General features: G+C 43.9%; 2 protein-coding genes across 4 annotated transcripts in view; one reads left to right on the top strand and one right to left on the bottom strand.

Annotated features, from left to right (window-relative positions):
- Positions 1-4,328: 4,328 nt before the first annotated feature.
- On the bottom strand, positions 4,329-12,218 carry cunh12orf56 (chromosome unknown C12orf56 homolog). Its single transcript, XM_068586976.1, has 14 exons — positions 11,803-12,218; positions 10,034-10,229; positions 9,535-9,550; positions 8,040-8,202; positions 7,786-7,941; positions 7,334-7,404; positions 7,093-7,237; positions 6,472-6,557; positions 6,137-6,226; positions 5,772-5,850; positions 5,603-5,671; positions 5,314-5,391; positions 4,754-4,935; positions 4,329-4,662 (listed from the first exon to the last, which is right to left on the bottom strand). The coding sequence occupies exons 1-14, from the start codon at positions 12,052-12,054 to the stop codon at positions 4,551-4,553; spliced, it is 1,695 nt and encodes a 564-aa protein (XP_068443077.1). The 5' UTR covers positions 12,055-12,218; the 3' UTR covers positions 4,329-4,550.
- Positions 12,219-15,764: 3,546 nt separating this feature from the next.
- Positions 15,765-25,179, top strand: part of apaf1 (apoptotic peptidase activating factor 1) — a 30,250-nt gene continuing 20,835 nt past the window's right edge. For all 3 annotated transcript variants that reach the window (XM_068587053.1, XM_068587055.1, XM_068587054.1), the window contains exons 1-21: positions 15,765-16,035; positions 16,962-17,143; positions 17,450-17,639; positions 17,857-18,054; positions 18,287-18,476; positions 18,570-18,682; positions 18,780-18,911; positions 19,143-19,381; positions 19,625-19,792; positions 19,882-20,013; positions 20,104-20,217; positions 20,390-20,574; positions 20,942-21,068; positions 21,618-21,743; positions 21,839-21,979; positions 22,533-22,658; positions 22,741-22,887; positions 23,208-23,336; positions 23,550-23,675; positions 24,647-24,766; positions 24,863-24,988. In XM_068587053.1, the coding sequence (XP_068443154.1) occupies positions 17,000-17,143; positions 17,450-17,639; positions 17,857-18,054; positions 18,287-18,476; positions 18,570-18,682; positions 18,780-18,911; positions 19,143-19,381; positions 19,625-19,792; positions 19,882-20,013; positions 20,104-20,217; positions 20,390-20,574; positions 20,942-21,068; positions 21,618-21,743; positions 21,839-21,979; positions 22,533-22,658; positions 22,741-22,887; positions 23,208-23,336; positions 23,550-23,675; positions 24,647-24,766; positions 24,863-24,988 (2,973 nt within the window). In that variant the 5' untranslated portion in view covers positions 15,765-16,035; positions 16,962-16,999. The remainder of the gene's footprint in view (positions 16,036-16,961; positions 17,144-17,449; positions 17,640-17,856; positions 18,055-18,286; positions 18,477-18,569; positions 18,683-18,779; positions 18,912-19,142; positions 19,382-19,624; positions 19,793-19,881; positions 20,014-20,103; positions 20,218-20,389; positions 20,575-20,941; positions 21,069-21,617; positions 21,744-21,838; positions 21,980-22,532; positions 22,659-22,740; positions 22,888-23,207; positions 23,337-23,549; positions 23,676-24,646; positions 24,767-24,862; positions 24,989-25,179) is intronic.

Here is a 25,179-nt window from a genome sequence, read left to right on the forward strand (position 1 = left end):
CAACAAGCGCAGCGCAGGCGGGACGCGGAGGAGGGGGCGGAGCCTGGAGCCCCGCGGGCGGAAGGGAGCCAATCAGCGGCTCCGTCAGCTCTGACTGACGCTGACAACTTCTAACTACCTAACTACCTCCCCAACTACCTCCATACCTCCCTAAATAACTACCTCCCTCCCTCTCTTACTCCCTACCTCCTACCTCCCTATCTACCTGCCTCCCTCCCTCGCTCCCTCCCCACCGACCTACTCACCTACCCTCCTCCCTACCTACCTCACTAACTATCTAACTTCTTTCCTACCTACCTGCCTCCCTCCCTCCCTCATTAGCTTCCTACCTCTCCAATTACCTTCCTCCCTCCCCTCCTCCCTACCTCTCTAAACCTTCCTCCCTCCCTCCCTCCCTCTCTGATGAAGACATTCTCAATAGTGTAGTAAATGTTCACCAACATCGTGTACCACCTGGAGAGGGACAGCGAGATGAAACCTTGACTTTAATGAACGATGTTTCAGAGGTCAGAGGTCACGCAGTTGTTGGTTACTTTACTTTACTTAAACCTGTGGGTCGACTTGCAGTAGAAAGCGAGGCATCCAACAAACACACACATTACAACAAACACAAGACAAACGTGATGATAAAAGTACACAAAGCGACACATCAGGGCGCTGATGTCATCATAAAGTGTTGACCTGAGTGAAGGCTGCAGGAGCAAAGCTGCTGTTCTAAATAAATAAATGTTTGTGCTGCTGTGCGTCCTGATCCTCATCTGGTGGGATGAGTTAAAGAGTACTTATTGTACGACTCACATCCTCAGTTATGGTGGAAATAACTTAAATGAAACGCACACATTTAAACTACAATCTTTTTAAGAAGCAGAAGATACTTCGCTCAATAAAAACATCACTTTTGACTCGTGTGGAATCCGGATAAAAGACATTTCCGCTGTAATAGAAGTGTATTTCCTTCAAGCGTACGCAGAGAAAAGCAGCTCTCGTGTTTAGCGCTAATCCTCAGTTAGAGAAGTGAAGGTGTGTCTGCAGCAAAAAGTCGTTTTTCCTTGAGGAACTTAACGCCAGATCATAAATACTTCACACCTCAAAACACACAAAGCACAACATGCAGCGATCACGCCGAGGCTCATGAAGATGCTGAAAGATTTATTCTCCGCGATACAATTCTTTTTGTTTCCCCCCCGTCCTCCTTTTCATTTTCTTTGCCAGGCCGTGAAAACAATGAGTGGGTGATGTGGACCGGGAGGCCGTGCCGAGAGGAACAGTTGGCGGATCGATGATTCATCCGTTGTGCCGGGGCTTCTCCTCGTATACGTACGTCGGAGCTGGTACCCGACCATCTGTCCTCCGCCTGTCGTGATGCCAGAGGCCCTTTTTCTTTTTCGTATTTTCTTAGCGTGACACTGCAGAAACTGATGAGAAAGGCAGGAGAGGAAAAACAACAAAATCAGGAGTTTTAAGAGAGTTTTGAGGGCGTTGAGTCTCACAATCAGGCCTCCCAATGCCCAAAAAAAGAAGATTATGCATTGATTATTGATTCATTTACAACATTCTCACAGGAAACCCCGTAGAAAACCACTGGTTAAACTGGACATCGATGCGTTGTGCATGGACATCCCTGCAGGTGTTGCAGCATGAGCAGCGAGCTCGTCTCCCTGCAGCCTCCCAGCGTCTTGATGCAATGCAGCACATCTTGACTCAGGTGCGCTGGAGGTGTGCATGTGCAGCCGTCAGCTCCACATGCGCCGCCGTCCTCGCCTATCAAGCCCTCGGTTGCCTGGTAACAGCAAAAACCATCATGCTTTTTTTTTTTCCCGGCAAGAAGATGATAGATTGTTAGTATTTATTTTTGCCAGAAGAAAAAGTGCATCGTGCTGCAATCACGTGTTCATTTATTCAATCATATTTATTTCCCTGTGTGTCTAATTTACATATTATAGAGCATTTTGCATGTTTTTAGATGTTATTTACTTGTTTGACTGTACATTTGGCACATTTAAAACGATTTATATTGAAGTATGTATCATAATTTGTACTTTTTTTTACAGAGGTTTATTGCCATAATATCTTAATTAAGTGTTAATATCGGCCTTTAATGTGTAAAATATTAAGAAACAAAGGTGCATCATCCACTATCACAACTTCTTATCATCGTTTACTGTTTAACATTAAAGTTATGGCCTGAAACAGGAGGAGAGCTAATGGAGTGACGTCATACTGCCACCTAGTGGCCAAAGGACGGTACTGCGTCTACAGCACGAAGCTGCGTTTTATGTAAGCGGATATTGTGACGCAGGAAAAACATAAAATACAAAGATAGTTTGAGACGTAACGACTTCTGCTTCTGATAATTATGATCATCATATAAACTGAACTCTGAAATAGATGTAAAGTCAATATTATTACTCGTTTAACGTCTTGGTTTTAGTTCATTTGAATATCACCTTTTAAAAACAAGGTTTTTACAAAAGAAGAAGAAAAGAAACACAATTTGATACATCAATACAATTAAATACAATATAAACACATATGAAATAAGATAATCCTTTATTAGTCCTCTCAGTGGGGAAATTACAGGATTACAGCAGAATTGCTCACAAGTAAATACAGATTTTATTCATATCAAGTAATATAAATAAACAGTAGAACGGTCATAAAGCAAAATTAAAAATTAAACCGTAAGAATATTCAATATACAGATGGAAAATAAATGTGTATAAAAGTACTTTTATTGCACAAAATGAATATAGTTTAACTTAATAAAAGGCAGTGCCACACAAGACGGTTCAAAGCAAAAGTAATTTAAAGTACAAATGTGGATTATAATCTTCATTTATTAAATAGTAGCTTAAACTAGAAATGAAAGAAGGAATATGAAAGTGAAGGTCTTGTTCACAGAGAGAACAAAGCTCCTAAACTGTCTCTTTGTGCAGTTTAAAACACGCTGAACTAAATACGTTTTCCCACTAACGATGTCTCATATCCCTTCATGTTGTTATGGCTTATATGCAGATTATAATCTGAGGAACACGCAGACAACAGTTTATGAAACACAACGCAACTCGTGTTGACTTCATAGTGTTTTATTGGAATGTAACACAATAGTTAGAAGGTATAAGATCAAGCCGCCGAAGATATATACACATAATAAATATAATATATATCATTTACACTCACAGATGTATTTAGTTATGATCATAGTGTTGGTTTCGTCTTGTGATGAACAAAATCTTTGTGCAAAAATCAGTCGAACGCACAGATCTCTGAAGAGATGGACTTCCTGCTGGCTCTTAAAGGGACAGTGCACTTTAATATAAAAAAATACTTATTTTTCCCCTTTTCCTGTCGTGCTGTTTATCTTTATTTATAATTTAAATTGGTTCGTTGTGACCGTGTGAAGATCTTTTCTTCTGAGGGATTAACATGACGCTCATGATGCTCAAATTGTGCCTTTATTTGTATTATTTAGCATCCACAAAGCCAATATTCCCTCAAATGAATATGTTTTATTTTAAAGGAATACTTGGTGTATCAGTGAGGCACCGAGTGCTGCCTCCAGTTATTTCATGTACTTGACTTTTCTATCTTTTAACTACGTTTTCTTCAAGATTTCAAGGTAACACGAGGTTAGAGACATATTTTTATATCATATGTTCGTGTGATCTAAATACATTCCTTTGACGCATGAATGGATGTTAAATTCATATTTTTGGGGGAATTATTTATCTGAATCTGATGATCAGCTGTGATAAAAGACAACGTGTCTTTTTTCTTTGTGTATAACGACATTATAGTTTTGTTAAGTTTGATAAAAGTGCAAATAAATCAATTAAATGACGTCTGCAGGGTTGTGATTTGTTCAACGTGTCTCTTAAGCACGGAGAGCAGCGGCGAAATATTCCTTTAATTATCCGCAAATGTCAACTTTTGACAGTGAAATCAATGCAAGCTGTGGATTTCTAGAGAAAATTGTATTTTTTAAATAACCTTTTACATCATATAAATCATAAAAATGATTATTCTATTCTCAGCAGTCAAACTTTATTTAATAAAAAAAGAAATGAACCGATTAAATACATATTTTCAAACACTTCAATCTGCTTTTTATTCCTTTTTTAATCCTTTTGATGCACTATCTGCTCACAGTAAACTCAACATTCATTGTTGTTGTTTCTATTGTTTGTTTTTACCATTTAAAGTGTCTTGAGTTCCTTTTAAAGTGCTTATTATTTTGAGTTATATTATGACCAGTGTCTTCCTCAGTTAGACGCAATCTATTGTAAATATTCCTCAATGTGTAGATGCACTTTTTGGATTCGACAACGTCTCCTTAAATCTGGTTTATTCATCCTGTGAGGACGTCTGCAGATTTACAAGCTCTACATCGACACAAAGGCAGAAAGACTTCTGCGTTACAGCATTAAAGGAACATTTCGTAAACAAAACACATGGCAGAAAGAAGTGCGGCCATTTCTGCTGAGTTCCTTCGTTCAAAGTGTGTGTGTGCGTGTGTTCGTGTGTGTGTGTGTGTGTGTGTTTGTGTACGCTCATCTGTGCAGATGGAGACTCAGGATCTGCTCGATCAGCTGAAGCGTCGGTTGGCTGATCGGGTAGTGAGGCGGCAGCTTCTGCTCAGCGCACGACAGCTTCACGAAGTACCTGGAGGGGAAAACAGCGCCTTGAGAACCTTTTTGAAGTCTTATACCAATAAAATGTCTGATTATTATTGTTGATTGTGAGCAGAACCAACATGAACTCCTCTCTGAAGTGCGAGCGCAGGTGCTGGGCCAGCTGCTTGTTGTACTGCAGGCAGGCCAGCAGGAGGCGACAGCGCTGGAACAGCAGGACGGACTGAAGCGGACTCAGAGACGAGTCCTGAGGGTCCGACAGAACCAGCACCACCTGCCGGACCTGGTACCCGACGAAGGACAGCTGCAGAGAGACGAGCGGAGACGTCCTCTTTTACTTATAACACACTTTTGTTAAAAACAGACACGCCTTCAGTCCTTTAATATCGTTTATAGATGATCATGGAATATGATTGAGTCAAATACTGACAGTCAAACTATTAAGTTAACTATGAAGTTGAAATCGGCGATATCCATCTAAAGAGATGTCTCACTCTGTTTGATTTGTGGGAACCAAAGAGACAACAACAAAACTGCACAAAGTTAAGAAAGGACGCTAATATGACGCCAGTGTTTCTTCACTGATCACATGAGACGTCTCTGCTAAACACAGGGAGAGAAGGAGAGAGGGAAGGAGGGAGAAAAGGAGAGAGGGAAGGAGAGAAGGAAGAAGGGAGTTTACCATGTGAGGATGAGGCTGCAGGACTCCGAGGATCCAGCCAACAGACAGGAAGTTGTCAGCAGGTGAACATCTGCTGGCCTGAAGTTAAAATATAAGGGGGTAAAGTCACAGGTTGATCGGAGACGCTCCCGTTTTACACACTGAATATGCAACTAGCCAATTATTTGATCATTATAGACATGTTTTTTAACTTTTTAAAATCCAAAATGGCCGTCTCCTGCCAGGCTAAAACCATCCCAGGGAAGGGAAAAGGTTGCATGGGGATGAAACCCCGGCAGCTTGAACTCACGTTGTGGCCGAGAAGCAGCAGCTCAAAGAGCAGCGAGCAGGCGGCGTCCAGGTACTCGGACAGTAAGGCCTGCAGCCGGAGAGGAGGACAGCAGGACGTTCAGTACAAAACAGATCAACAACAACAACAACAACAACAACAACACGGATGTGAGAGGGGAACCGCTCACCCCGCAGTCAACCGGAGATCTTTGTGGATCTGCGTTACAAATTATCATGGCGAGCAGCATTCTGGAGGCCAAGGCTCCTCTGGAGGTAGAGAGAGAGAGAGAGAGAGAGAGAGAGAGAGAGAGAGAGAGAGAGAGAGAGAGAGAGAGAGAGAGAGAGAGAGAAAGAGAAAGAGAGAGAGAGGAAGGTAGGTAGGTAAGGAGGTAGGGAGGGAGATAGATAGATAGATAGATAGATAGATAGATAGATAGATAGATAGATAGATAGATAGATAGATAGATAGATAGAGTGTTTACAGGTGTGGATCCCTCCATCAGTGCTTTTGAAGGAGGAAGTATTTATATATATTATTTATATATAAGTTTACTTCTTGGCAGCCAGCAGGTTGAGTCTGGACGGTTCGACCTCCGTCTCTCTGAACATGACGGCGAGCGTCTGGACGGTCAGAGTGCTCAGACTGAAACAACATACACACATTATATATATATATATATTAGTTATTATAACAATACACCATGTGACCCCAATGACTTGTGCATAGTTCTGTATGAGTTGACATACAAGACTTAAAGGATGATACATGTTAAATACTTCTTAAACAGCCAGAAAGGTGATTTCCCTGATTGGATTAAGGGTCTAAGATCAAACACGCACATGCACACACACACACACAAACACGCACACACACTCTCTGAAGCTTACAGTAGCTGATCTGCCGTGTAGCCTCCATTGAGGCTGTGCAGAGATTCCTCCAGAGTCTGAACCAGGAAGACGAACAGCTCGCTGGACTGAAACACAACAGAGAAAGTCCTCACAACCATATGAACGTATTAACGCACCAAAGCGAGGCTCGAGGGCCCGCAGAGGGCCACAGTGTGACGCTCGTGGGTCGGGGCAATGGAGGCGTTTGTGTGGGAATTTGATTTTATCTGTGAAAAAGTTGCATTTTAAACAATCAATCTGTGTTTAAATATTCAGTGAAAATGAGTGTTGGGGCGGTGCGTTCACATGTAATCTGTAAAACACAGTGTTGTGAGCAGCTTGGATGAACCTAGTTGTTTGAAGGAGTTCAATAGATATTAGAGATGAATTAACACTAATATGTAATAATAAATCATTAAATTGTGTTTTCATGAAGACGATAAATGACTATAACAAAGTCAAAAGAGAACATTTAGAATTGTTTGCTGACTTCAGAGCGGATTAAATTATGTAATTATAGTCTGCTGGCGTGATTTATGACCCCCCGAGTTGATGAAGATGTAATCAGTGCACGTGGAGGAAATGAATAATGTCGAGCGGCGCGGTGTTTGTGCGTCTCACCCTCCAGAAGAGGCGGCGCAGGGCGACGCTGCGCTGAGCGGCGGTCCTGAGCTCCTGCAGCAGCAGGTAGAGGCTCTCCACGCTGATCCCCTCCTGCAGGAGCTCACAGCTCAGCTGGCCGAACAGGTGAGCGGTCCGCTCCCAGCTACACACACACACACACACACACACACACACACAGCAGGTCATGAATAATGCCGCTGCTTCCTGTTGCAGTCCTGTTGACACGGAGTTCTGTTACCTAATGGCAGGAAGTTGTTTTCCAGGACAGGAGTCGGGCGAAGGGCTGCACTCCAACGACAGAGTGGACTTCTGGACACACACACACACACACACACACACACACACACACACACACACACACACACACACACACACACACACACACACACACACACACACACACACACACACACACAGACACACACCTTAACATCTTAACGCCGCCATGTTGAAAGCAGTCAAACCAAAACTAAGCAAAACTGGAGCAAACTTCTCCTCATTTCACAGCTAAAACAGAACATTATTATTATTATCTGTCTTCTGTGTTGCATTCTGGGTAATGCAGGTCTGCAGAACTACCAATATGACTAACATCACATTAGGGATGTTCTAAAAGGGAAGGAGGCAGTCCTGAATGAGTAAAAACCCAGCGCGTGGATGAAGATCTCCTCCATGAACATCTGGACTCACGATGATGAAGCTGCTCCACGAGCTCTGCAGGTGCAGGTAGAGTCTGGACGTGTCCGACACGGCGTACAGGTGCAGCTCGGCCTCCCTCTCCTCCCCGCCGCTGGACGAGTCCCGCTTCAGCAGGCGAGACAGAACCGAGCCGATCCCCCTCGGGACCTGGACCGACACCAATGGTTGTTTGTTTTTTCATCTTCTGAGCCGTTCGGCATCAACAAGCGTTTAAAAATGATGTTGGTGTTCAAAGACAAACGCACCTGGCCGGTGTCGGGGGAGGTCGGCGATAGAGGGAAGGTGGGGGAGCCGGCCGGGGTGGGCGCCGTGGAGGGGGGCCGGATGACCCGGACGAGGCCCAGAGACTCCGGGTCCGGACAGGAGGCGGAGCGCGTGGGTGTGGACGCGGGAAGCTCGCCGAGGCTCCTGAGGGAGAAGATGGGAAGAAGGTGGAGGAGGTTAACTTCTGCCATGGCGGCCATGACGGGGACCAAGCGATCGCACGTCGATTCTGACGTTTGTGCTATGAAAAGTCTGGTTTTGGCCACTTTCCCGCCGCAGAAACCAGAAAATACATTTAAAAATATGGAATCAGAAAATATTTCAGTTTTTATTTCCCTTAAAAAAAAACACTCGAGGCTTAATCCATTATTTAATTGGTGTCATGGGATTCTTCTCCCCATAGATCCATCATCATCTCTTGTCTCTCATGTGTGTGTGTGTGTGTGTGTGTGTGTGTGTGTGTGTGTGTGTGTGTGTGTGTGTGTGTGTTTGTTTAATGACCTCCCACGAGTGAACTACACTCAAGCAGAAAGACAGAGAAGCATGAGACAGCGTTTACGCTTTCCAGAGTTTACATAACACACCACACACACAGACACACAGACACACACAGACACACAGACACACACACCAGCTTAATAAGACGTTTGTTGTAACTTGGCAACAAGTTGTCGTTTAGCGGCAGCGATGCACTTCCTGACGTCACTTCCTCGGTGGCGCGTAAACACACGACGCAGAGGGATTGAAGACGCGACCAAAAGAAAACCGGGAACAAATCATTCCACAAAACCACTCATTTTAATTCAAATATACTGTAATTTTCTCTTATTTTGTTTATCTTATGCACCAAATACACCAGAGCAAGAGTTTTATAACAATAATAAGAATAAAAAAACATGAAATTTGCAAATGAACCGACGGCTGCAGCCCTAAATGAAATGCTGTCGTATATTTTAAAAGAAGATTTCGGTGAACAATGACTCCGTCACTTAAATAAGTCACGAGCAACCGGAGACTGAAGAGGATCATTACGGAGAGAGAGAGAGAGAGAGAGAGAGAGAGAGAGACAGAGACAGAGACAGAGAGAGACAGAGACAGAGAGAGACAGACAGACAGACAGACAGAGAGAGACAGACAGAGAGAGAGAAAGAGAGAGACCTTCACTTCACGCATTATTTAGATGTTCCCCAGCCGAAACCGAAGAGATTTAACCTGTTGTGCTGTTGTCTCTCACTCACGCACGCGCGCACGGACACGCACACACACACACACACACACACACACACACACACACACACACACACACACACACACACACACACACACACGCTTCTTTTCAGACCTTCTTCAAAGAGTGTTCGACACTCAGAGCTAAAAAGTAAAAGCTCTCAGGTTCCATTCACGGCTATCGTCTGACGAACCGAAGAGGGTGTGTGTGTGTGTGTGTGTGTGTGTGTGTGTGTGTGCGATGCTCACCTCTGTACAGGAAGTCCTGTCGGAGAAATAAAAGACACCGAGGAGTTAGAGTTACACTCAAAAGGTCCACATGAGTCGTGTTACAGATTATCTTTTCGGCTCTTGGCTTTGTGTTTCTTCATCGGCACTTTAAGATTCAAACAAAGACTCTTCTACTTCAAATGAGCGAATGATGGAGGAAATAAAAGACCATTTTAACGGCGACAGTCGTTAACTAAACCAGAACAAAACCAGTTTTCTTTCTTCCAAAGAAATATAACGGACACAAAACTTGTATTTTCTCCAAATTACAGGAGAGTTTCTCACTTGAAGATTGGGACATAAACTCATGTTTACAATGTTTACTGAGGGAATACATCAAGAGAGAAGTTGAGTCATTTATATAGACTTCTATACGACCAGAGGAGTCGCCCCCTGGTGGACATTAGAGGGAATGCAGCTTCAACACATGAAGCGTAGAATTCTACACAACTATTCCTATTTAAAAACGTCTCTTTACCTTCTATGGTGTGTGTTATTGTTGGGCAGTGGCTGGTCCTGCGAGAGGGCGGGGCTGCGGCAGGAAGTCCCGCCCTCTTGTCTCTTCTCAGCCAATCACGGCCCCTCACAGCAGGCTTGTCCGTCACGTAGGTGATGCGAATGTGCTGGCAGAGTTCTCGGTTCTTCCCATGAAGGAAATCTGGGAGGTCGTTGACCTGAAGAGAAGAAACGGACATAAAAGATCTGAGTTCAAGTGTTTAGTCAAATGTACAACATATATCTCCTTTTTGTGTTTAGATTTTTACCTCAATTTTTGCTTTCAACTTACACAAAATAGATAAAATAACTGTTAAATAAATGTCAATTATTTTTGTTATATATATTATTCTATTTTCTCTTTAATATATTATTATATTCATATATTTAGCATTATTCAAAGAATACAAATACAAACATAACAGAGATAAATGAATATTACAGTGCAGGAAGATGTGTATTTCTCATTATGTATTTAGATGTTTTATTTTTTCTTTATACATTTCCATTTACTTATTTTTAGATGTATTTATTTCTACTTCCATTTATTTTAATGAAAGTATATTTCATAAACAGAACATATTTTTTTAAAGTATGTATTTATTTTTAATTGATTGCTTTATAATTTCTGTATCGTTTATTGATGATAATAAGGGGAAGGCTGTCACACAACTACACCTGATGTTAATGTTCATAGTCTGAAGACATTAATAGATAATTAAAATACTTAATTTGTCTTCATATTCATGAGAAAAAAGTGGAAATTAGCCTGATTTTGACCACCGGAGGTGTTGGAAGAAGCGTTTCAGACCGAGTGAATCTCCGCGAGTTCAACACAGTTCAACACAGGCTGACACCGTTTAATTCAGACAGGATTAACTCTGTCAGGAGGAATTTAAATCTCTGACCTTTGACCTCTGACCTACGTGACATAACATAACAAAGAGGCAATAACAAGTGTGTTCTGCCACAAACACACTCTTCTCTTTCCATGTTATATGTGATATTACAAAGCATTAAATTTAAATCTATTTCCAGTCCCTGGAGTCGAGACCGGGTCATTCAGTTTAATCTCATGAATCATGGCTTCTTGATTAGTTGGTGTATTTATCAGACAGGAACATTATAATCCTGAACACCTGAACAAGCTGTTAGATACTCAGACATCCTGGGTGTTCAACAGTTATTGCCACAAAAATAAAGAAAAGATCCTATAATCGCATAAGAAAAAAATGATTTAAAAAAAAGAAATAGTCAGATTTTGTCAAAATCTCTTGCAGGTGTTACTGAAAGATTTGAGCAATTCATCATTTCAAACTAAATGATTAATGTAATCAGGTTTTAGTCATTTAACAAACTTAGGAAGTACATTATGTTACTTTCCATTGACTAAATAATGAATAAATAAATAAATAAAGTAAAACAAAACGGAATTCAATATTCATTTTACTATTAAACAAGACCAAAAAAAAAACTTCATGAATGTCTCAAACGTTTTGTCAATAATCAAAATAGTTGCTGACAGTTTAGTTGATGGACAGAAAAATAACAACACAGTCAACTGGTTGACATTTAATAGTCCAAATATCACTATTTAAATTCAGATTAATGGAGAATTATGTGAATCTAACGTCACAGCCCGATAGCCGATAGTTTTTTCTGTTCATAAAATATTAGTGTTGGCTGTATTGTTCGTGTTCAGGCATTTTTAATGGAAAATATAAAACGTTTAACGCGATTCCGTGAACTCACCAGCTCGACTTCACGCACGCGCCCGAAACTGAAGGCTTCTGTGAGCGTGCGCGGCGGGTATTCAGTCAGGTACACGCGCTCGTCGCTCAGCACCACGTGCATATACACCTTATTAACGGTCTCTGATATCACCACGCACGGCTCGTGTGCTCGGATCCGCTCGTACACCGCCCGCTCCGTGTTCCGCTTCAGGAAGGAGTCCAGCTTGACGTTACGGCGGGAGAGGAGGGCACCGGAGCCGGTCCGAGCCATGACGGTTACCGGGCCGGCAGGAGCCGTTAAGTGACAACTTTGTTCAAAGTTAATATACGGAGAAACTACGAGGCCGGCAGCGCTCCTTCCCGAGCTCACTGAATGCGCACTGAGCAAGTAAACTGCCGCTGTCTCGCGCTGTCAGCGAGAGGAGCGTTCTGATTGGTCCGCGCGGTAGAGGAGAAATGCCGCTGATTGGCGAGAAGACAAGGGGTTTGGAACGCCTTTGGAACGAACGCTAAGTTCGTTGCTCGGCAACAGTGACCCGTTTTGTGCCTTTGATGCGAAATGTGTGACTTCAATCTACTCTACATATATAGAGCCCAATTACTTCCGGGATTTTTTTTCAAGCGGCTCCACGTTTGTTTCCTGTTACTAACTCAAACTGGATTTGTTCGAAGTTCTACAACTTGAATACGTTTTAAAAGCACAAGATGTCGACGAAGATCGAACATATTTCAGATGAAAATGAAACAATCTGTGTGGGTCAAGTCCTGTCACCAGAGACAGACAGGGAGTTGCGAAAGGTTATCAGGAAAATGATTGAGTATAATGGTACAACCAGTCCACAGTTTTCGGAAGTCTCTGGAAATGAGGAGGAGGAGGAGGATGAGGTGTACGAGGAGTGGGAGGAGGAGGAGGAGCAGGAGACGGAGGAGGAGGACCAGGAGGAGGAGGAGAAGGAGGAGGAGGAGTATGAGGAGGTTTTGTCAAGTTTAAACAGCTCTTCGTCGTCATTCGTGACATTCAAGGTACACAATCCGACAAATATAAAACTTAAACAGATGAAGGAGCACTTCCAAATTCTCCAAACTCAAGTGCCGAAGTTTCAGTTTGAGCTGGAACAATTTGAAGATTATCGAGACATTGAGCATAACATGAAGACTCGTTATAAGAAATCGTGTACAAGAAGGGTGACACTGGTGAAAAGTCCACTTCGGTGGTCCGAACTGAACCAGGAACTGGACATCATATCTCAACGGCCTAATATCCTAGAAATTGAAATGTATGCCGATTTAATGGAAAAATGTGTTAGTTTGAAGTGCATCATGGATGAATGGTTGGAGACGAATAGTCTGTTACCGACTGATAGGAGAGATGAAGCAACAACAGGACGTTGTACCAGTAAAGGTTCGTTCGCACCACGCATGGTATGGGAGATGGACAAAATGGAAATTATTCTTGCGAGAGTGAACTATATGATGAACAACACCATTGAGGAGATGACAGGTGATGAGTGTGATCTGACACAAGTGGGAATCCCTGAGGAGGTTGAAGCTCTTACAAAAGCCTTTCTTTGGCTAGTCCTTAAAGACCAGAAAAGGTACGAGCAGCTCTATCCAACCGGGGAGGAATTCAACACTGATGATGATGTTGAAGCAATGTCATACATCGATCAAAATTCATTCATGTTTTTGTATTGCTCAAATGTGGCCAGGTGTACAATCCCAGAGGAAATGCAAGATTACCTCTCCTGCCACTTCAAAAATGGGATGAAGGCCGAGTTCAACCCAGAAGAAATAAGAAGCAGAGCATCGTCCAGTCAGTCACTCACTGAAAAGTACATTGTGGCACTGACACAACTGTGGACTTTTGTGGACGAGACAAGCGTTAGCATCGACACACACAAAATGATCGATCAGACTCAGTCACCAAGTGAATCGACGGTCTTCAGCTTCAAGGACGACCTATCTTCAGAGTCTCCGGAGCCAATACGTGAGGAGGAACCACGTGCTGAACTGTCTCGCTATGCGGCAGCACTGCAAGAAAAAAGGAAAGGATTCGTCCTGATGCTCGTGAAGAATGTGGTTTCGCTGCTCTTGCAGAAAGGGAAATTGAACTGGAACGTTACAAACACAGAGGTCGTCGTCAGGCGTCTGTTTGAAAGAACGTGGACCGAAGTCCAGGGTGTCGATTTTAAACCCACCAACGAAATGTTTAAAAAACACAACGAGGACGTTTTTAATGAGCTTTGTAAGAAGTATGGCGGTGCGAAATCGGCGGTGTCGTCCATGAAATTAGAGGAACCAGCGTTTGGGAACTGCGTTGCCTCCTCGGTCAAAGATCGCCTCCTGTCACCACTCGAAAAGCGCAACATCAAGAGCCAGTCTCTGTGTTGTCTACTGTGATTGTAGACAACATACAGATTCCTGCCCCACCATTGTGAGTCTGTGTGTTGTCTACTGGGACAGTAGACAACACACAGAGTCCTGCCCCACCTTTGTGAGTCTGTATGTTGTCTACAGTGATTGTAAACAACATATAGAGTCCCCCCCCCCTCCTCCCCTTTGTGAGTCTGTGTGTTGTCTAAAGTGATTGTAGACAAAAAAAGTCTTGCCCCCCCACCCTCTTGTGAGTCTATATGTTGTTTACTGTGACAGTAGACAACATACAGATTCCTGCCCCACCATTGTGAGTCTGTGTGTTGTCTACTGTCACAGTAGACAACACACAGACTCACAATGGTGTGTGTGTGTGTGTCTGTGTGTGTGTGTGTGTGTGTGTGTGTGTGTTTGGAGGGGGGGGGGGGGTGTTGTCTATTGGGACAGTAGACAACATACTGAATGCATACAGACTGCAGAGGCTTTTAAACGTGACCTAAAAACTCACCTTTTTAAGAAAGCGTACTGCTAAAATATCTTTTATAGGCTCTGCTTTTAAATATATCTTAAAAATGTTCTTGTTTTATTCTGCTCTGTAGCACTTTGATCTTGCTGAAATATAAAGTGCAATACAAATAAAATGTATTATTATTATTATTATACAGAGTCCTGCTCCACCTTTATAAGTCTGCGTGGTGTTTACTGTGACAGTAGACAACATACAGAGCCCTGCCCCACCTTTTTTACATCACACAACGGATTCAATAAAATTATCATTGAAAACAATCATTCGCTTTTACATCTGTAAATACTCATGTCAGACTAAAATTCTGTGTACCAAGTGGTTTCACATTTTTTATAAGCACAGAAAAGTCACAAAAACACTTTCATTATCATTCAAGTTATAGCCATGACCCCATTAGATAGACGTCCCATACTTTTTGGATCCATAAATTCAATGTGGGATCCAGTTTTCACCATTTCTCCTTGGAGATTAATAAAGTACTTTTCATTTCATTTATCTGATGGTTATACACTTCCAGATAAATATGTGTGTGATTGTCAGCACTTCCGCAGTCCCGCGAACACAAGTTGGACTGTGTTGGTGTAGGCCTGGAGGCCTATACATTATATTTATAATAAAATACACATAAGGGAGATGGTGGAATAAGAAACGCAGATAACATGTAAACAGCATTTTTTAATCATAAAATCTTGCAAAAAATAAAAAATAAACAGAGGGGTCAGTTTATCTATTTATGGCAACTTATAATTGCATTATCAATACCTCACTGCACTGCAGAACAAACAACATGCCATGCGCTCATCAGTTGCTGTCACTAGGCAGTAATGTTGCCTTAAAATGCAGTCCAAAAACCTTGTAATACAAGCTTTACAAACAAAAATGGACACTTTTTGGGTGACCAAACAATGTGAAATTTAGCTGACAGAACGCATTGCGAGTGTGTCACGCATTTAGATAAAAAGTACTGTACACAACAGCTTTTGGTTAAACTCGTTGCAAATGAGTAAAAGGCTAAAGCGTTGCCAAAAAAAGCCATAAAAATGATCAAACACGCTTATTTCCGAGCAGATGAGGAGTCAGTGAATGCATCGTCAGTTTGCCTAGTTACAAATTCTTGAAACGCGTGATCTCACCAGTCACGTGCTTCTAACCTCGCCCTGCAATTGGCCGCTTCTCACCGGGTGTAGTTGTTTTTGTTGTGAACCAGGAAGCTCTCTTCTTTAAAAATTGGGCGTGTAGTACATCGTTCACAGAGAAATACATTCCTTTATCGTACACTGGATTATTTTTAGAGAACGTACAATTATATACAGTTCAACATATATCTTCCCCGGCAAAGAAAAAAAGACGTCCGTAAGTATCTACCGGCGACTACTTTCTTTGTCTAATTCAGCAGCAGGTCAGAGTGCGATAAGTGAACTTGTCGAGACAAGTATTGAAATGAGAAACGTGTGTCAGTGACTAACGTAGGTGAATGAGAGGAGTCAAGTTAAGCCCTGACATACAGTGTGTGTATTTAGTTCAGCATTGATTGACAGGCGCTGCAGAACTGTGTAAAACTACCTGTGCACACTGCTCGCTCACCATTTTATTGATCCTGTTCTGGAAGGAATGATCCGATAAAAGTGATATTTACAAGGTCGGTACGTCGTCTCTTACATTAGATCAGAATATCACGTAGACTTCTTAAACTCTGCTTAATGTAACTTATGTGTTGGAGAGTATTACCTTGTTATGGCCTCTGTGAACAGCCGATGAGCCCTTGCAGTTTCATATGTTGGATCTTCCGGGTTCGTGTTTGTTTGTACTGTGTGTAAGTACATGAAATAAAAGTGTTTGCTGGATCTGTAGTTTAGACAACCACGACGCCCAAAGTTAGAGAAATGAATATCGCAGCATACGATGGTGTTGTAGGTGTGTAGCAACAATTTTGGGGTAATCTACTTCCGGCCATAGCATGACAGTAAAGTGTGGTGCGTAAAGCAATAATTCCTTTTATGGATGAACTTGACTGTATAGAAGTAGATAAATACAAAGGAACATAGTGGAAGAATGCATTCATCCTTTTGTAGTTGAATGGGAGACATTCCTGCAGCCATGTGCCAAAAATCAAGTGGAAAAAAAGACCCTTCCCAGAAAAGAAGAGGCTATTATTACAGTGTATTCTTGCACAGTGCTTTTGGAATAACAGGTTGTAACATGGCTGCAGTGTGTGGGTGGGTGTTCACAGACTTTTGGCCCTGTAGTGTATGTCGTATGACGCCCTCAATGATTTGCAGAGCAACAGGATCCTGCATGGTCGGCGCGTTGTGCAGAGATGGCGTTGGAGGAAGGTGCACGGAGCTGTCTGCTGCGCGTTCGCCACAGACTGGAGCAGGACATCAAGCCCTCCTACCTGATGGACCACATGATCAGTGACGGCGTGCTGAGTGTGGACGAGGAGGAGAGGATCAGGACCCAGGTGAGCCTCTGCTCAAGGGGGAAAGGTGAAGGAGAAATTATTCATAAATAGGGGCCATTTTTTAGATGCTTTGTGTCCTGGTTTCCTTCTAAAAGTGACTTTAATATATTTGTTCGGGATGTTTTTTTCCACTGTTATTTGAATAATCTATTTTTTAGGAATCTAAAGTTGAAATTGCTGTGTTGTGCACGTTCGTTCTAGGTTTTCCTACTTTTATTGTATCACATGGTGGGTTTCAGATATTTCTAGACTGCCTTTTAAAGCTTGCTTTCTCTTAAATATATAACATAGTCCCTCTCCCTCCAGCCCACCAGGAAGGATCAGGCTGTGGCCCTGCTGGAGCTGCTGCTCAGGAAGGACAACCGTGCCTACATCTCCTTCTACAATGCAATGGTCAAGGAGGCTTACAACGATTTGGCCAATCTGCTTCATCATGACCTTCCCCGCGTTTTACCTGCGGCACATTCACACTCGTCTGATTGCTGCACACCTTATGGTGGGTGTTTGAGTGCTTTTTGGGGATCATGTAGCATGTTTGGCTGCTATAGTAGGTCGATACATTGTGAGATAAAACAAAAAAAATATGTTGACAGGTCAATTCTTCATTGTCATTTTGTGCACGTGAAATGTTGAAAACTTCAACACCTTTTTATTGTATTCATGCTTTTGACTTAATATCTCGTGTCGATGCCTTTCCCTGTTGGTCCTGACAGTCCAGACAGTGCTCAGTGAAGGCGGCGTGCCACAGAGGCCCGTGGTGTTTGTCAGCAGACCAGAGCTTGTGAACCGCGTCAGGGAGAAACTCTACCGGCTGCAGAAGGAGCCCGGCTGGGTCACCGTCTTCGGCATGGCTGGCTCGGGCAAATCCGTCCTGGCTGCCGAGGCCGCCAGACACCATGGACTCATCGAAGGTGAATAATCTTTGACTGACTGCCACTACCTAACGCTAGCTATCATCGGCATGCCTTACTTTGAAACTATGGAAGGACAAAAGCATGAAAGTGTAGTAACCAGGCAGATTTTTCTTTCTCATTAATTGTACAAAACGTCAGACATCTTTGTTTGCTTCAGTTCCCTGTAGCTTTTCACCTCTCGCCCGTCTTGCATGTCTTTTTGCTCCCTCTCCTCTTCCTCTATCCGCAGAGTGCTTTCCCGGAGGAATCCACTGGCTGTCCATCGGCCAGCTGGACAAACCGGACCTGCTGGTGAAGATCCAGTCCCTGTGTTTTCGTCTGGAGCAGAGCCTCGATTCCCAGTCGCTCCACCGGGCCCCTAACACTCTGGACGAGGCCAAAGAGCGGCTGCGCTTCCTCATGCTGCGCAGATACCCAAGGTCGCTATTTGTTCACGTCGACATGATTTAGATGCATATTATTGTCGATTAAATACGACTGCAATCGCTCGTCTGCTTCTCTTTGGGCTTCAGAGCGCTGCTGATTCTAGACGACATCTGGGACAGTTCAGTGCTGAAGGCGTTTGATCTCCACTGTCGGATACTTCTGACCACCAGAAACAGAAGCCTCGCTGACTCTGTCAGCGGTATGAGCCCTTTTTCCCTCCTCCTCTGCACATTTGAATGAATTAAACACTGGAAAAGCCTCCAAAAATGTGTGTGCTTTACCTTTTTATGTTGTAGGCGCCAAGTACAATGTGGAAGTGGCGAGCGGTCTGGATGAAACCAAGGGACTGGAGATCCTCGCTCTGTACACGAATACCAAACTCCACGGACTTCCAGAGGAGGCTCGCAGCATCGTCAGAGAATGCAAAGGTAAATATTTTTCACAATATATTTACAGATGTTTTTCCATGTATCATTTGCTTTATGCATCTAAAATATTCTATTGTTTCTTACAGGATTATAAAAGGATTTTGCATTTGCTAATGACACTAAATGACCCTTTTAACAGCGTCATAAAGTATTAGTATGCAGGTTCCCATCTTGTGTTTTACACACACTCACACACACACACATTTCTGATTCTCCGTGCCATCGTCCCAGGTTCCCCGCTGGTGATGTCCCTGATCGGGGCTCTGCTCCGAGAGAAACCCAACCGCTGGTGTTACTACCTCCGCCAGTTGCAGCAGAAGCAGTTCAAGCGCATCAGGAAGTCGTCGTCTTACGACTACGACGCCCTCGACCAAGCCATGGCGGCGAGCATCGAGGTCCTCCCCGACGAGCATCGAGAGCTCTACAAGGACCTGACGGTGCTGGAGAAGGACAGCAAAGTCCCCGCCAAGGTGTGGCTGCACAGGACACCACAGGAGCAATGGTCTTCATTTTAAATGCGTGCATTGTTGTTTACTGTCTGCGGGTGTAACCCGGCCTTACCCATGCGTACACAAGTGTCTCTTTTGGTTTTATAGTGGAAAAAGCAAACTTTTTTTTCTAGATATAAAGGATGAAAAAACCCACTGTGTTCCAGTGTTTGGGCTTTTTTTTAGCTGGATGCTTTTTCCCAGAAAATGCTTTCCTCTCTCCAGGTGCTGTCTCTTCTGTGGGACCTGGAGCCGGAGGAGGTGGAGGACATCCTCCAGGAGTTTGTCAACAAGTCTCTGCTCTTTGTGGACAGCCACAACAAGCCCTACCTGTACTACCTCCACGACCTCCAGCTGGACTTCCTGGTGGAGCAGAATCGCACGCAGCTGGAGGCGAGTTTGAGAGCTCAAACTTGTTGGATTTGAATCTTATTTTGTTGTTGTTTAGTGGGCAGACATGAACATTACTGTTTGTGTTTCAGAGCCTCCACAATAAGGTGGTGCATCAGTACCAGCGGCACTACAGAGACGGACACCCCACTTCAGGAGACGAGGAATGCCTCTACTGGATCAGATTCCTGACCTACCACATGGCTAAAGCCAACCTCATCCAGGTAACACACACACACATTCTGACACATCTACAGTACTGATGTTTTATTTTCTTGCGCGCCGTGTCTCATCCCGTCTCCTTCTCTGACTAGGAGCTCCACTCGCTCATGTTTTCTCTGGACTGGATCAGCACCAAGGCCCAGTTGATGGGCCCGGCTTACCTCATCAACGACTACATGGAGTACGAACCCGTGCTGAAAAAAGAGGTCAGCAGACATCAAGTGTTAAAACATAGCATGTGTGTGTTATCTTTCACTGTCACAAGAAGAATAAACATGGGTGACACCCATTCGTTTTGATGTGAATAGGAACTGGACCCAGATGTGAGTCTCTTCAGGGAAAATGGAGGTTTAGAGTTGTTGTTGTCGTCCCCTCCAGGACTGTGAGGTGCGGAGTCAATTCCAGGAGTTTCTGTCTCTGAACGGCCACCAGCTGGAGCAGCGTCCTTTCCCTGACGTGGTGCAGCTGGCTCTGTCTCAGCCGCACACGTCCGAGGTCTACCGGCAGGCTCTGCTGCAGGCTCGGGACCGGGCGCGCGCCGGGAAACTCTACTTCGAGTGGCTGTATGCGAGCAAGACCTTATTTTGTTAATAGGCATTGTTGTGCATTTTTAGATGTATTCAAAGTTGTGTTGTGTGTAAGGTTTCTGCAGCTGTTTTGAGATAAAAAGCTTGTTAGACATTGTGCTGTTGCAATTCATGGCCAATGTGTGTGATTCGGTGAATTGAATCGTCTTTTTTTCACGGAAACGTGCACAGTTATTGTGTTAAATGAGTGTTAGATGCATTAAATTGTTCATCCACTAGGACTGAATTGTTCTAGAAAGCTTGTATGCAAGCTTTTTGTTCAGCCTTATTATAAAGTTGTAGGTTATATATGCTTATGGGCTGTGTGTCCCGGGGTGTGTGATATTTGTGCTTTTGTTTACAGGAATAAGAGCAGCGTCGAGAGTCTGTCCCGTCTGGTGATCCACCCGCACCAGGGCTCCGTCTACTCCGCCTGCTTCTCCCAAGACGGAGCCAAGGTCGCCTCCAGCGGAGCCGGCAAGATGCTCAAGGTATCAAAAGCAAATTAATGGAGAGCGATCCGCTTTTATTGCTCGACGATATTACGATCCTTTAACTCGAAGATGCACATTGTTGTGTTACTGCTGCAGGGTTCTTACGGCCCTGGAAAAGAAACTCTAGTAATAATCCTGTAAATGTGTTATATTCATGTGTTCATGATGTTCATTTATGCCGAGTTTGAAATAATTAACATGCTTTTAAAAGAGGCTCAAAATATCAGCAGCATACATACAGGCATCTATATAAATGTTTATTTTTTTTTAATCAAACTATTGTCTCTCATTGATTTGAGTCATTTAAGGTTTACTGTATGCTTTGAATCCTCATTGTTAGTTTAAATACTACATTTAATCACTTTTTACTGTTTACACACAGATTCCACACAAAGTTTGCTCATGGAAAAGTCATTGAAATGTGGTTAAAAGTCATTGAAATGTGGTTAAAAGTCATTGAAATGTGGTTAAAAGTCATTGAAATGTGGTTAAAAGTCATTGAAATGCATCGGTCACAAAGTGCCTGAACCTGTGTTTCCCCTGCAGGTTTTTAAAAGCACCTCCGGTGAGAGACTCACACAGATCCAGGCGCACGACGACGAGGTGCTCTGCTGCGCCTTCTCGCCCGACGACCGGCTGCTGGCGACCTGCTCCAGCGACCGCAAGGTCAAGGTGAGCAGAAGCAAACCGGTCCGCTCGCCCACCAGACGTCCAGCGTCTCTCTCTCTCTCTCTGAAGTCTTGACGCTGCTCGTCGTCTCTCCTCAGGTGTGGAACGTGGACAGAGCCATGCTGCTGCGGGTCTTCGAGGAGGAGCACGAGGAGCAGGTCAACCACTGTCAGTTCACCAACACCACGCAGCGCCTCCTGCTGGCCACCTGCTCCAACGACAACTTCCTGAACGTCAAGGTGAGACGAGATGAGATCATCCTTTATTAGTCCTGCAGTGGGGAAACAGCAGGATTACAGCAGCAGACGGGTAAAGTGCACACAAGGAACACATAGTGTAGCCAAATAAATAACAAGAAATATAAATTAATTTGAGGTCTATGTCTCCCTGTCCTTCTAAGTGTGTGCTATTAGCATAAACTGTGCTATTAGCATACGCTGCAGCACTGAAAGAGTAAATTATCTCGTGGCCCTGAGCCCTGCTAAACCCAAAATGAAGCCAGACATTTGTCAACACATATATATTCTTTGTATTCATGTTTTGTTGTTGCGTTCTCTTCATTTGCAGCTCATTCCTGTGTTTGCTTTCCCTCTCAGGGCCGTCGTGAAATTCACTTTATGCAGACAAATAGAGAGAAAAGGAAGTTACTGCACAAACAAGCTGCAACAAAATCGTTGTATTTCTTCCTCGATTCCCTGACATACCCCCCTCTCTCTCTCTCTCTCTCTCTCTCTCTCTCTTTCTCTTTCTCTCTTTCTCTCTCTCTCTCTGCGCTTCTCTCTCTTCCCTCAGCTGTGGAACCTCAACAAGCCGTCCTCCCAGAACACCATGTTTGGCCACTTTATGCCGGTCAACCACTGCTGTTTCTCCCCCGATGACGCCTACGTGTCCACGGCCTCCAACGACGGCACCGTGAAGGTGAGCGCCACTTTACTGCTTCCACGGCTGTCTTAATTCACTCTGTAATTAGGAAACTAACCACGCGTCCCTGCGCCTGCAGATATTTCAGGTGTCGTCCGCCAATGAGTGGAAGACGATCAGCGTGAGAAACGTGTTTGCCGAGAGCGACGAGGAGGTCCTCGTCAAGTGCAGCACCTGGACCGCCGACGGCAAGCGCATCGTGTGCGCGGCCAGGAACGCCGCTCTGGTGAGCTTTTACTTTGAAAGGGCATCTTCGTGTTCGTAGTTTGAAGGAGTGGAGCTGCAGGGGTCTGTACAGAAATGCTAAACATATATTTGATGTCATTCAGAAACAGAGGTGCCATTACACAGTTTGTCCACCAGGGAGCACTGACAATACGCTTCTTTTGAGTTATATTTGTTCAGGAAAATAAGAAACAATTGTTTTTAAATTCTCAAATACACAAAGTTCATTATTTTTAAAGCTGTAAAACAGTTTTTAAATATCCCTGGAGGGGTAAAGGAAGTGGAAGCGCACTGACTCGTGTTTCTGTGGCCGTCTCTCAGGTGTTCGACGTGGAGACGTCGGAGATGTTGCTGGAGATCAGGACGAATCGCCTGGGCACGGTGCAATACTGCCACGCCTGCCCGACCAGCAACCTGCTGGCGCTCGCCTTCTCAAACTACGCTGTGGAGGTGCAGCACACACACCTGCAGACACACAATCACGTCACACTGTATATTTAGTGTCTCTTTTTATGACGAAATTATGGTTTTTGTGCGTTTTTCTCCTCTTTCTGACCTATTTTGTACTTTGCTGAGCCCTTTACTGTACTTACTGTGTGTGTGTGTGTGTGTGTGTGTGTGTGTGTGTGTGTGTGTGTGTGTGTGTGTGTGTGTGTCTTCCAGCTGTGGGACTTGGAGGCCAATAAGAAGATGGCCGACTGCAGTGGTCACCTGAGTTGGGTGCAGCGCGTCCAGTTCTCTGCTGACGGCTCACAGCTGCTCTCCTGCTCCGATGACCAGACTGTCAGGGTAAGACTGTGTGTGTGTGTGTGTGTGTGTGTGTTTGTGTGTGTGTGTGTGTCTGTGTGTGTGTACCAGCTTTTCTTGCACAGATATTGCCACTATTGTTCTAATTACTTGTGAAACTAAATCCTGTGCTCACACTGAGCATCACAAGTTGACTAATTGTTCTCTCTTTGTCAGCTGTTAAGTTTCATTGCAGGAATTATTCCGTCACTTCTGGTGCAAAATCTCTATGAAACTTTACTTTCTATGAATATGAAAACATATCAAACATTGTTGTTTTTTTAAATCCAAGTAAATCATATTGTGATGCCAGTGAACGCTGTCAATGACACAGTGAAGCTGCAGCAGCATCCTGCACGTTACCCAGAAATTCAGCTAAATTATCATTGTTTTGGTGGCTTGTGTGTATCACTTCATCAAAACCAGAGTTATGAACTATTTCAGTATCAAAAAGAAAAAGATGAATAACTAAATTAAAGAGCTGTTGAGTTTGTATTCAGTTGATATTGGGACACACTTAATTGTGGTTGGTCAACAACTTATTTGGGATAAAATGTGGGTAAAGCATCAAGCATTTCTGATCCATCAAGACAGAAAACCCCCATCCGACCTGCTCCATGCTCACCCAGAAGTGCTGTGTCGGCGTTCCATTACCGGTGTGTGTGTGTGTGTGTGTGTGTGTGTGTTTTTGAGCCGTCAAAATCAATCTGCAGATTCAGTTTGAAGTGCCAAACATGTCCGAGGCCGACGCTGATGACTTATTTATCGGGTTTCTCCCGGTTTGTCTCTGCAGCGAAAGATTGATGAGCATCATCGCCGACTGTGCAAACTAATTCCTCTCACCAACAGATTAGCTCCTCTGCTCGAACGCCACAAAGCCACAAAGAAGCCACAAAGCCACAAAGCCACAAAGAAGCGATCGAGGACATCATGTCATACTAAAAACCTGCTTCCCACCCTGTGTTTCCTTGCAGTTGTGGGAGACTAAGAAGGTGCACACCTCCTCGGCCGTCTGCCTGAAAAGAGACTCGGACGTTCTCTTCGACGAGGAGGCGATCGTGGTGTCGGCCGCGGACAACTGCAACCGGCTGCAGGTGAGCCGGAGGGCAACTGAAGGGAGACTGAATGAAGGAATAGAAGACGGCGGAGCTGGATGATACTGTGTGTGTGTGTGTCTGTGTGTGTGTCAGGTCCGTGATGGCAGGACGGGATTGGTGCTGTTCCAGTCGGAGGAGATGGCGTCCAGGATCCGGTGCACGTGTATGTGTAGACGGCCCTCCGCTGTGGCCCTGGGCCAGGAAGACGGCACCGTGCAGGTAGAACACACATTTAGACCTGTGTGTGTGTGTGTGTGTGTGTGTGAGACACATCAAGCAATTTGTGCCAAATATTGAGTGGCTATAAATATGCTCTGTCATTTATGTATGAATGCAAATTGTATTATATTTTTGGGAAGATCGTCACGTATAAGTATATCCGATTTTCTATCACGTAAGAGCCGGAAAAA

Source organism: Clinocottus analis, unplaced genomic scaffold, assembly GCF_023055335.1.
Source record: "Clinocottus analis isolate CAN_PGR_092001 unplaced genomic scaffold, fCliAna1.0.p SCAF_20, whole genome shotgun sequence".
In the NCBI taxonomy this organism is placed as follows: domain Eukaryota; kingdom Metazoa; phylum Chordata; class Actinopteri; order Perciformes; family Cottidae; genus Clinocottus; species Clinocottus analis.

Bases quoted from the DNA above. Each gene is read 5' to 3' on its own strand.
- cunh12orf56 (XM_068586976.1), bottom strand. From the start codon at position 12,054: ATGGCTCGGACCGGCTCCGGTGCCCTCCTCTCCCGCCGTAACGTCAAG. The intron at 7,942-8,039 runs GTGCGTTTGTCT...GTGTCGGTCCAG, and splicing joins CCTCCCCCGACACCGGCCAG to GTCCCGAGGGGGATCGGCTC. The intron at 6,558-7,092 runs GTGAGACGCACA...GTTGTGTTTCAG, and splicing joins TGCGCCGCCTCTTCTGGAGG to TCCAGCGAGCTGTTCGTCTT.